At 40.5% G+C, this 13,172-nt stretch overlaps 1 protein-coding gene across 3 annotated transcripts in view; it reads right to left on the bottom strand.

Annotated features, from left to right (window-relative positions):
• The window catches only part of evi5l (ecotropic viral integration site 5 like), a 39,375-nt gene that overhangs the window by 22,494 nt on the left and 3,709 nt on the right, over nucleotides 1–13,172 (bottom strand). The window contains exons 1-3 of one of the 3 annotated variants that reach the window (XM_073493178.1): nucleotides 4,660–4,681; nucleotides 4,076–4,465; nucleotides 542–731 (exon numbers count right to left, since the gene is read on the bottom strand). In XM_073493178.1, the coding sequence (XP_073349279.1) occupies nucleotides 542–731; nucleotides 4,076–4,317 (432 nt within the window). In that variant the 5' untranslated portion in view covers nucleotides 4,318–4,465; nucleotides 4,660–4,681. Of the gene's footprint in view, nucleotides 1–541; nucleotides 732–4,075; nucleotides 4,466–4,556; nucleotides 4,571–4,659; nucleotides 4,682–13,172 lie in introns of those variants that run through there. The other 2 variants (XM_073493719.1, XM_073492406.1) reach the window with 2 other exon arrangements.

Below are 13,172 nucleotides of genomic sequence, written 5' to 3'. Positions count from 1 at the left end.
TCTTCTCTTCCCCTGGGCTTTCTCTTTTTGTCACAGAGGACACAGACAGACACGAAGAACAAAGTAGGAGGGAAAGAGGATGAAGAGAGAGGCAAACTGATGCACTGCAGCTTTAAGGCATTGGTGCAGTCATATCAAAATGATTGTATTAACACATAGCATCTGAATTATTATGAAGGTTTATCTTCCGAAAAAAAAAATTGTTCAGTTGAAGGGGAGCGTCAGCAAAATAAACCTCGAGGCCATGTTTCTGACAACTAAAAATAACCCTTTAAATAAAAACAGAGCAGCGATAAAGTCTGTAGTTATAGATGGCCAGCCAGCCTCTACGATGAGTCAGGGATTCATGGGGCCCTCTTTCTTTTTGTTTCTGACCCAGTAAACTTCCTGTGAAACCTGACGAACAAGATTTAAAAACATAACGAGGAGGCTGATAATCTTCTTATTGATGTTCTCATTTTTAATTACATTCAATGACTCATTCTGGAGAAAATACTGCCACATAATCTCTCATTTTCCCTCTCCAGTGCTGGATCCCCACCTTCAGGAGTTTGTCCTTCTTGCGTCTCCACTCCTCCCACTCGTTGACGATGCGGCCCCACAGGATCCAGGTGTCCTCCTCCAGGTGTGACAGGTTGGAGGAGGCCGAGGAGCTGGACACCAGCGAGGAGCCACTGTTGCGCCGGGAACCGCTCATCGAGCGCATCGACTTGGAATCGGCCTCCAGCAACCTGCAAGAAGAGAAGACAGGAAGCTCAAATTACGACCGATTACTTGTGATGGAAAAGGCACATGATTACAAGGCACGACATGTTGGTCTTATACAACATGGTACACACGCTAAGATGAGCATTAGGAGCCATGGCAGGCAGATATGACATTGAGGCAGACTGTGACGTTGCACAGATCAGTGGGTTTGTGGAAACACTGCAGAGGCACCAGAAGTCTCAGGGCTTTTTACCTTAAACTACAGAATCAGAGGCTGAGTAACCCACAAGGATTTTAGACACACAGCTGGATGGTTATGAAAAATTCATATAGAAGAAAAACAACAATACGCCTTTGTATACAGGGCCAGATTAATTGGAAAGGAAGTAATAAAAAACTGACAGTAAGTAATAAGATAATCTAGCTTTTATATATTTATATATTAGACCCATCGGCCTAAACAATATGACCTAAAAGGTACTGTAAATATTAGGACAGTCTGACATTTTTCTGAAGATATCCCAGTAGACGAGTTGATTTAAAATACAGCAGAAAATAGTCCATATGTCATCTGCAGTAATAGTTTGTTCTGCATACAGTAGAAGTAGTATATTGTAACCGAAGAGCTTGGTGGATTATCTGTAGGTCACCTTTCCACTGTCTGCCACTGCCTACATGACATTTGGCTGACAGAAGTCTGATAACCAATATTTGGAAACGATATTCATTTGCATTAAAAATTGAAATCTTAGTGTCAAAATTTAGAATAACAGTGATGGAATGTAACTAACTACAATGTACTGTACTCAAGTGCTGTACAAGTACATTTTTGAGGTACTTTACTTGAGTACTTCCATTTTCTGCTATTTATACTTACTTACACTTACTCCACTACATTCACTTGATAATTAACCTAGACTCTGAGGTCAAGCCAAGTCAGAAAGCCTTATTCTGTATTTCTCACAAACAATCAAGCGTTGAAGGAATTGCTGTACATTTTGGAGAAAAAAAGCCAATAGTTCTCTAATGTTTGCACAAGTAAACGTAAATCTTCAGCCAGCAGCCAATTAGCTTAGCTAGTAATTCATTGCTCCCGGTCAATAAATAGTCCATCAAATAATATCACAGCTTGTTTTTATGCCACAGTTTTGTGCAGATTAAACAAACAAAGTAAAATATGTGAATTACTGAGCTTTACAGTTGCTGGTAGGCTGATTTTGTCACCTTTGTTTGAGCAGAGCCAAGCCCGATGTGTTCCCCTCTTACCAGGCTTCATGCTAAGCTATGCTACCTGGCTGTCACTTCACATGTCAGCGTCTTTCCCAAACTGGCCTTTTATAAGTTTTTTGTTTGTATATTCCTCTGAGTCTGGTTCAACAGGACAGCAGGAAGCAGAGATGATGTGATTAAAGAGACTGCTCTTTACCCCGAGGGTGTTAAGTTCAGTCCCACTTTAACCCTGAATGTCCGATTCTTTTAAATCACTTGACTCTTGCATCCTGCCCTTTGACTCCTGTGCTTAAACATGTGATGGCTGGATAAAGATCTGCACAGTATGTGACTCCTTAAAGTAAAACTATCACAGTGCTACTGTTTATTCTTCTGAAAGTTATTTACCATCCCCACTGCACTCAATAAAGTCCAATCAAAACTATATGTACAGAGATTTCCAACGGAGAACGTGGTGCTCTTACTTGCGTGGGATTAAGCCTTATCTAACACAGGGATTAAACCTTCCCCTTGAATAGTGAAATCAAGTGATTACATACCCGATGTTATCCTTGAGGAAACAGATCTCGAACTGATTAAATAATGAGCTTACTGAAAGAACATGCAGTAACATCCTGGGTACATGTGTGTGTTTTACTTTTCAGTGAGAATTAAAGGTTGTTTGGTTTATGGAGTGCAACAGGTAACAGGAACAGACGACAGGAAGTCATGCTAGGATTTGAGATTTGTGATTCTAGGTCAAACTGACATTAGCTTGTAGTCACTCAAAAAATCCTTTAGACTGGACTAAGCGCATAGACACCTCGATTTGAACAATGCCAATTATATTTCTAGCCCCAAAGGATCTGTGTCATATCGCTGCAAAATACACTATCACTGTTTCTCCAGATGTCACTGTGACCACAACCTTAGAGCGCCTGAAATATATTACTTGAGAACCTCACACCTTGTGTGCTTGAAAGGTGACTGTAAAACCTTCGGTTTCTCTGTTTAATGGAGCACAGTGGCTGCAGTCTGCTTGGATTCATGATGGTTAGGAAGCAAAAATCCACCGAAACGGACATTTCTTCAAATGTCAGTCTTCTCACATTCAAAAGTTATAGATATGTTTGAGTATCACTTTAAGCCTCACAAATATAAATCTATTTCTGATATTTTCATGGTCTCTTGAAAATCAGGGATTCATTTAAAAGCTCTTGAGTGGCCTGTGAAGGACTGTGTTCGGCCATATTCTGTTTATTTTCTGTAACTGTAATATCAGTGGTTGCTATGTAATATACAATATTGGGCTTTTAATGCAAAACATGTTCTCTGTATGGGATCACAACTCACACTCTTTGATGTTCCTGGTGAAACTTTTAAAATTTCAGGATGATAACAGCTCTCTAGATGGCTGATAACCTGCACCCCTATCAGAATTTAACAAACCACCTCTAGAGATCGAATTTTCATCTCCTATCATGAAGCACTAATTAAATGCCATATTAGACCATCTCATTAATAAGATACTGTTTTAACACTACCTGCAACCCTCATTATTTTCTGCACTTCATTCTGTATCTGAAGTCGAACTTTTAACACTTTGAACTTGACCTATTTGCCCACTCATCTATATTCTTGAGTCTGTGTTCATGTCCTTGATCAAGAGATTCTACCTCAAACATCGACTTTCTACAGTTTATAGACTTTTCTTGTCCATCGTTGGTTCTTTGGTTAAACAGCTACTACCTTACAGGATTCACCTACACTGAGAAATTTGATGTCATGATATTATCACGATAATCATGAAGTGCGCTTTTTTAAAACAAAAAAAAAACATAACCGCTAAACAAAAAACCAATGTAGTCATTTAATGAAGATGCAGCAAGTTAATTAGCAGGACACGCTAACAAGACCCTCCAGACTTCCTGAGCCCTCTGCACAGTGCTTCAGCATGCGGAGCAACCACAGCTTGACAGACCTGCTGTGCCTAGCTTGTGTTGCAAAGCTAGACAGGACAAGAGGAGATGTTTAGCTAACAGTCAATTATTAGAATCAATGAATATTGACAAATTAATTGGTTGAAGCTGCTACTGTACAACTGTAAGACATGCTTTGTTTTCACTACAATGGTTAATACGATGAGGGCGGCTCTCACCTGTTCTGCTCCTCCAGTTTGGCCAGCAGCTCCAGTTCATCTGGACTCAGGTTCTCCGAGTCTGCAGGGGAAGCGGCTGGTGCTGACAGCACTGCATCATGGGACGATGAATCTGGGCTGAGCACTGGGCTGCCTGTTGATGGCGGGTCTGGATCCATGCCAGTAGGAGAAGAAGGGCACTCTAGCTGAGGGAGAGCCCCACTAGAGCCCTCTCTTTCTGGGCTGCTGCTGGGTATAGACATGGCAGTGACGATGGAGTGATGGGTGAAGCTGTGTGGGTGTGGTAAGAGGGTCTTCCAGTCTGTTGGTCTCGCTCCTCAGTGAGCCTGGCTGTCTCCTAATTGGCCGCCTGGCCGGCCGTGGAGCAGATATGATCAGAGGTCTTCAATCCTGTCATGGATGCAGAAAAGATGAATGAAAATGGCTGACTACGGATAATTAACAAGTAAATATTAAATCACCAAATTAATGTGACAAATACATCCTCTAGATGCGCAAAACCTGTGGCTACACAGCTTCATCTGTCCAGCCCTGATAAGTTGTATCTTAAGAGCAGGGCTGCAACAAATGACACATTTTCTTACTGACTAATCCCTTCGCATTTTCCCAAATCTTTAGGTCAGTGTTTATCAGTCCTGTTCCTGCATGTTTTAGATGATTCCCTGCTCCATCACACCTGATTCAAATGATCAGCTCATTGTCAAGCTCTGCTGAAGCCTGATAACAACCCATTTATTTGAATCAGGTGTGATGGAGCAGGGATACAAATAAAGCATGCAGGGCAGGGGGCCGCCAGGAACAGGACTGAAAATCACTACTTTAGGTGATACATTCAAGTCTCGTGTTTTCTCTGACCAGTGGCCTACACCCAAACATATTAAATTTACAATATCAACAGAGAGAAAAGCACAGAATCCCCACATTTGAGAAGCTCATTATTGCTTGATCAATGACTTCAATACTGTATCGATTATTATTATCGATTGTTGTTGACTAATTGTTTTGACTGATCATTTCAGCAATAAAGGGGCTTTTTTAAGGGCTATGAAGCTAATTTGAGCTGAAATCTGTATCTGCTGGAGATCCAAAATACTTGACCTTTAACATTTATTATTGAAAATGATACCAGTTTGTAATGGTGGAAAAATTCAACTGCACAGTAACTGCTTCTGCTCGGGGTCTCTCAATAACAACCGAACAAAAAACCTGAGCAGTGTGGGATCATGGGAGTTGTCCTCAACAACCAACATTGCTGATGAAAATCTATCTACGTGACTCAGGCAGAAATGTTCATGTACAAGGTAAGGTTTTAAAGTTTCCTCCTCACTCTCTGGTTCTCTCCTGGTTGTTACCTAAAATTACAGATTTATCTGGGTTTGAACATTCATTGAAACATCTGGGACAATGTAAGTACACAACTCAACAAATGTCTAACAGAACTCTGGTCGTTTTTCTTTTTTTTTTTCATTTCAATGCAGAAATGTTACATTATATATCTTTAATTCAGTGGGATGAACTCAATTCAATAGAACATACTGATATCAAGATTACCCTATAAAGATTTTAGTGCCCAACTCCAATGCATAAACATAATTTAGTCAAACAATGAACAAATCACAGTCCTACCAATGTGCAAACACCCATTCCTTTGCATGTTTAGTCTGTGCACTTGAAAATTAGGAGGAGCATGTTATGTCAGTGATTCAGTCCACATGAAGATGCCAATATGGCCCCTCCACACCCTCGTTCAAAAAACTTCTCTGAGGGAGTGACTCTTAGTCACTGTAATGACATCATTCTGGCTGAGAACATCACAGCCCATCACTACAGACAAACTCTGCTATCAGAGAGCTGTTTTTCTTTACACAAGACAGAATTTTGTAGTTATAAATAAATGATGAACCTTGACACGAAAGAACGAACCTGTCATTAGCTTTTCACACATAATGACCTACAATGATTTTCCGATTAATATCAGACCATATGGCTTTCAGAAGAATTGAGCTATGGTCACGGCTCCTGGGCGATTAATGTGCATTAAGTCGTAATAAATCAATCAGATCACTGATAAATCAGATTAATAATTGAGTGAGTTCAGAGCAATAAGAAAGAGCTAATAACAAGCTGAGGCTTCTGGCAGAAACAGAAGAGTTCGGGGAGCTTTTAATTGCTTCCCTTCTGATTTAAACCTAGGCGTGACTTCACACCAAGAAAAAACTGTGGAAAACTGTTTTGTTTCGGCTGAAGGCGCTGTGAGTTTGATTGGGGGTTTTATAAATGATCAAAAAAACAAATATGTGTATTTGTGTCGTTCAAGTTTAATTAGTTATGAGCATACTTGACTCTTTAGTGCAACATTTAACTTGCTAATGTTCGACAGCTCATTGAGATGCTGTGATTTGTTTTCCTTTATTATATTCATCTTTACACACACACACACACACACACACACACACACACACACACACACACACACACACACACACACACACACACACACACACACACACACACACACACACACACACACAGTGTAGCTGACAACCAGCTATTAATAAAATAAATATAGGGCCAGATGAGAGAAATCCTAGACAGAAAATACATTACCACAGTGGTGTAGTCAAAGTCACATACACAACAACAGTACAGTAAATTAATCGACAATTACCATCATACAACTGAAAACTCAACAACAATGCAATACAGAATTGATTTTAGCCGTGTAATCAGTCATGAAGGTCGAGAGCAACGTACAGTTTTTGAAGCATATGATGCAGACATGTGCCACAAAACAAGGAGAGCAGAAAAATAGCCTGCAGGAGAGGAGAGCGGAGAGGAGAGGAGCATAATAACAATCTGAACAGGGACAACACTACATGGGGAAGAGACAAGGACCACATTCATGCACAGAAACCAGCCCGATCAAAAGAGCCATTAACAAGCCAATGAGACCAAATCACATGTGTAAAAGGGCTCGGTCAAAGGACAAGTCTCATAGAACAGATTTTCCCAGATACTTTATATTTACTCATGTTAAATCTGGTACAGCTAAACCAACTTTTTGTGCATGAATTTACTGCAACGATCTCAGAACTGACAGTGTCAGCCTGCCTTTTCTTTTAAGATTAAAATCATCGGACAGATGGCTGAGCCTCAGGCTCCCAAGCATCTGCCTTCTCAGTCACAAAAATTCACCTCGATCCGAGCAGTGAGCTCTGTTTTTATTTACAAATTTTATAACTGTGCCAGACACTTTTCACCTTGATCTAATTACCCACAAACCCTTCAGTAAGTCGACTGTGGAGCTGAATACAGCAGGCTTGTGTTCACCCTCCTGTCCAGTCTGTGATACTCTAAATCAAAGGCACAAGAGAGAAACGACGTTGTGAGTTCAGCTCTCTTATGCTAAGATCAGAGTTTGGATTTCAGCGTACACATCCTCCTCCTGATTTTCATTTGGTCCGATCTCCAGATTTTAAATTATTGTTGACGGGACTCTCTGCTGCAGATCCACATTGGGATTTAGGCTCATAGAGTAAAGTATTTACCCAGCTGACACAGCCATCTTCTTTAATTCGGGAAAATTGAATTGTCACTGATACAGAATCACAGCACACCCGGGAATTTGTGGTAATAATTTGCAATAATTCTTGTGAATTCTGCTTGTGACAGTTTCCAATTTCGCCTTATTCTCAGAATATTTCAGCAAACAACAGTCGAGCTAAAGGAACTTTTATAAATTTTGATAATCATCAGGCCCACGCGGAGTCTGCGCACACAGAATTCAGACGACAACGCTGCAGATTGTCCGCAGTTTTTAACACATCCTCACCCCTGTGTGTGCGGCACAGTCGTTAGCATTAGATCAGTTTGTGGTACAGTATGACAATAATTCAAAAATTTGATTTTCTGCGAGGAACTGAGAGACTACTCATGTCCCTCATGTTGGTGAAGAAATAAAATCTCACATTCATATTTTTTTGTTTTCATTTTGGCCTGTTAACCCTTAACTTTAAAATCAATAACATAATAGCCTCCCTCAAACTGAACACGATAAAGCTTGTTGGAGGTGATACTACTCGGGCTGGGAGAATAAAACCAGCCTGAGCGTTTGGATTTATGGCAAAATGTTCCCAAAGCTCTTCAGCTAGCTACCTGCACAGACAACTGACCACTACTGGAATTCTCACCAACAGCTTCTTACATCTGAAGAACCACATTTTTTCCACCACAAAACAATTAAGATTCTGTTGAAACAGAAATCTGGACTTGTGAATAAGGATGTCCGAGGATTAAACCAACGTCTGCTGGAGGAATTGCATTTAAAAAGAAACCCACAAGCAGCGTGAAAACATCTTAAACATCATAAGTATCAGCCTGATAGTGACGACAGTACCAAAGAAGAGATGCTTCAGAGATACTTCAGCACTACAGAGGGCAATTCAGCTCTGTCACTGTGGTCAGGCCACACTGTAAAAGGTGTGAGTCATGCAGCAGAGTGGTACTAAAGCAAGTGTTTTTCCTATCCTTCCTCTCTCTCTCTCTCACACACACACACACACACACGCACACATACACTGGTTAATGGAAGGACATTTTGAAGGTCTCTGACAAAGCAAAACACACCAGATTTTCTGAGCTTGGCTGTTGCTCTGTATATGACAGCAGGCTCCCTCTAATGTCATTGTGTACTTGGGAGAAACTGCAGAGGACAAAGATAAAGGCAGCTTGGAGTTGCTTTCATTGTAATCCATTTAAAATTGTGTTTCCAAGCATGTTTAGTGTGTCAGTGTGTGTGTGCTGCATGAAAGGTTACTATTTAGCATGTGCACTGACATGTCACCATGCTTGGTGTGTCTATGTTTACATTCCACCTCAGTATGTGTGTGTTAGTTAATGTGATAGATATGGGAACCTAACCCCACATATGTGCAAGTTTTTGGTGTGTTTTTTGTTTATGTTTAGTCTCCTCCTGACTAATATCATGCACAACTACGTTATTGTGTAATGTGTACACGTGGATCTCGCTGTCTACAGAAACAGACAGAGCTATTGTTTCCTCTTCTGACCCCCCTTCACACACCACACACAGAGACACACAGACACACAGACACACACACACATCCCCTTTGCCCCTCCATGTTTATAATGTTGTATCAGTGCAGGATGTGTCTGATTTACAAAATACTTTTCATCTGGGTTGTAAAGAAGCTTTTCACGGTCTCCATCTGGGCTCAGTGACTTTGAGCTAGCCTGGGGCAAATAAAATAAGGGAGGGTTTAAAAAAAAAAAAATAAAGCAGATACCCTCCCTTTGATCTTTTCACAACACCCACCAACAACATATCCATTCATATTTTCCTGCTTGTGACGTAAGCGGTGATATTACATGCGTTCTGAGGTGTAAATTATTTCCCCAGAGGCTGAAAAATCATAGACACACAAAAATGGAAAAAAACCTGAACAGCATTTTATGAAGGAAAAACAGAGAAATCAGCTCCTTTTTCAAAGAAATCCCAGCTTCGCAGATGTGTCACCCCCTCCCTCCTACTATTAGCGTGTGCGTCTCACCCTCGGGTCCTTCCATCCCTGACATTAGGCGACCCTTTCCTTAATCCGTAGCAGCTAACCTCGCTGTTGTTCCAACTCATGATCTCATGTTTGGTTGCTGACACGTGGACTGTTCATTTCCACGCTTCTGATCTACTGGACTCACTGTCCTTGTGACTGCCGTTGTGCATGTTGTTGCTCCAAGTGTCCCATTAATAAATAGGGATGTTTTTCGTGTTTGTGAAAGCAGCTCGATTAGCTAAAGCCAGTGCATGGGATTAGTTTGACTGCACATATTGACAAGATAAACACACTCTCTATATAGTGCACAGGGGTGCAAAACACATACCAATCAATTAGTGTATGATGAAAGCAGGCTTTTAAATGACCTAACAGCATCTGCCTGACAGTGGTGGAAGGATACTTGAGGTTGTGCTTCACTTGAGTATTTTCATTTCAAATATTGTACTTTTTTATGACAATTCTGTAATAACAGAACAAGATGATTGAAGAAGATTTATCAGATTACACAGCTTAATCTTTAGCCTCAAAAGCTTTATACAACTTTTGTCACACATGCAGCAGCAAGCATCAAGTAAACATTTGAATGAAGGACTTTAACTTGTAATGGAATATTTTTATATTCCATTACACTGGTACTGGTACTTTTACCTAAGTTAATGATCTGAGTAGTTTACTGTACAGTGAATCTGACACAGAGATTCATGTTCATATCTCTGTGTGCTGGGAATGAATGGTTACCTATTAACTCTGAGAACATCAGCCCTCCAGCCCCATCATTACAGTAACGACCAAACAGCCTTCATGTACCAACTGCCCTGTATAGATCACAGAGATGTAATTGGTAACTCTCTTATGTTCGTGCTGTGCAATGCAGCAAATGTTTTTGGGGGGATTTGTCCAATAAGTGTGACATTAAGCCTGAATGAATGAGGAGACATATTTGGGGCAATCGAAGCGACACCGACAACAAATGTTTTCAAGACTTGGTCCCCTAAATCTACCAACTACGTTCACTTTCATGACTAATGCTTTCCTGCTCTAAATTTAGTTAGTATCCCTCTCCAGACGATTCGGTTCCCCTGAGTGCCACTGTGAGAGGAAATTGTCCTGAAATAGCCATCCCCACAACCCATCAATTACCTTCAAGTACAGGCGGCTCTTCTGCTCTTTTCCACCACTGACTGGTCAGTGCATTAGTCCTAATACTGCTCAGATTATTTAAAATCTTGAAAAAAAAATGCATGATAAAACTGACTGCAACATCCACTAATCACTCACTAATCTCAAAACTGGATTACACAGGCGAGGATAACTGCTACCAACTGGGTGCTACTGCAGGCACATAGCTACTGCTTAATGTGATGCTGAAGCAATGACTGACACTAGTTCTCCCGCTGCATTCATTATATTATCTTTTTTTCATACTTTACCAGCAGCTCCGTCACGAACGCTGATCAGTAGCTGAGCTGCTGTTTAATCACCTGGTCTGATTACAAACATCTGTTGTTTGCCTTAGAAACGGCTGTGAGAGAATGAAACAGTCAAACACTACAAATCCACAAACATCTGAAAAATGTAATTCATTTTTGCAAGCTTGTTTTCTTCTATTTCATAATGACCTAAAGCCTCCTGGGGAGATGAGGAAATGAATCAAACTGTGCCTTTAGTTAGATGATCCGAGCAGGTGTTCACAAAGACTGCTCTGTGGGAGGATCAGGTTGACTTTGAAACCGAAATCTAAAGATGTAAAACACAATTTATGGCCCTTGTTCATTCTGGCATCTGCTAGCAAGAAAGCAAACCTCCTTTGTAAATCAACCAAATCTAAAGAAATTTCTGTACCACCTAATTTGAGCTGCAAAAACCTTTTTAACGTCCACACTGTTTACTCCAAAGCACAGGCACATCGTGGCCCATTCGCTGACATGTTGCAGATTGATTGTGCAAAGGAAGCATCATCAACAGCCACGGTGTGACGACACACAGGTTTCAAAATGCCTCAGTGTCTCACTCAAGAACACGTCTGTGTTGTTAATCATACTCCCACAGATTCACCCTGAGGTAAATCATCTCCTCATGTTAATCTTAAACAATAACAATACCTCAACTTGGCTGATGAAATGCTTTGTACAGAGAAGTAGCTTCTTGTTATCTGACTACTTCAGAAATAGTGTTAATTAAAGCCATACACTGGTTAAGTGATGCTTGTGAAATATTTGTCTTTGCTGTTTAGTAATACTCAGTTAAGGAGTATATTGAGTATATCCATTTTATGCCATGTCATAATTGTACTCCACTACATTTTAGAGAAATATGATGCCTTTTCACTAACCACCGCATTTATCTGATCATTGCAAAACATGTGTGTTTATGTGTATATTCTATGTATATAAGAATACCAGCCGATATATCAATATCAGAGTTTTTTTACTCCCCAATATTGGTATCGGCCCCAAATATCCAGTATCAGTCGGGCTCTAATACATATTATGATCTCTTTTTTTGAACAACTTAATTCATTCATTGTAATAGATTTTTTTTTGTTTTGCTGCCCCACTTAAGGTGAACGATTCTGGAGAAAGTTGATTGTTGAGTGTCATTCCCAAATACCAACACTTCAGTCTGGTGGCTCAGTCCAAACCAGCAGCAACAACCTGGGAACGAGACTCAACAATTAACTATGTTTCTCCAAAATCACTGATGTGCGATACATACATCTGAATGTTAATTCAATTACAGCCCTACAGATCTCTAAAGACTGAGTACTTTTACTTTTGATTCTTAAGAACATTTTGCTGGTAATACTTGTATTTTGAATGCAGAACTTTTATTTGTATTGAAATATTGTGACGTTGTCAGACTGGTGCTCTTACTTGAGGTGTGGATCAGAGTATTTATTCCACCCCTGCCTAACGTTGGGTAAATAGACAGATCAAATTACTATTCAAACAGATGAATGAATAGAAAAGAGGGCAATATTTAGAGTAGAGCTTAACTGATTTCAAAAAGTTCCTCTACAGTGTTTATAATGGCCCTGTGCATATTCCTGCCTCATTGTTTGAAGATCATTTGCATGCTGGTACAAACCCAACGTGCAGCAGTCTGAAAATGAGATCACAATTCAGTCAGTGTAAAAATCTGCAGGCCGACACAGATCCAGTTACAAATCTGCAGCCTACAAGAACAATAGAGTAAAGCGAGAGGAGAGCTGCAGTTGTAGTGAGCCTGAACCGCGGCAGCCAGGTCATCAAGCTGCTCCCTGTTTCCATGTGTCAGCAAATGAGATGAAGTGCAGCAACGTGCACACAGGCCAGGCCAGCACCACAACTGTCAGCCTGCAGCCAGCTAGACTAGCATGAGCCAGGACAGATGTTACTGAAGGCTTTAAAAACCTGACTGACTTGTGGATGGTGCTGCTATTTAGCAAAAGTAATCAGCAACAATTTTGATGACTGGTTCCAGCTTCTCAAATTTGTTTGTATTTTTGCTGGGTTTTTTTAGTCTCCAGTGACAGTAAACTGAAT

The sequence above is a fragment of the Pagrus major genome, chromosome 1 (genome assembly GCF_040436345.1).
Source record: "Pagrus major chromosome 1, Pma_NU_1.0".
NCBI classification, from domain to species: Eukaryota; Metazoa; Chordata; class Actinopteri; order Spariformes; family Sparidae; genus Pagrus; species Pagrus major.
Note: the sequence above shows the minus strand (reverse complement) of the source record. Positions and strands in the feature narration are given on the sequence as shown.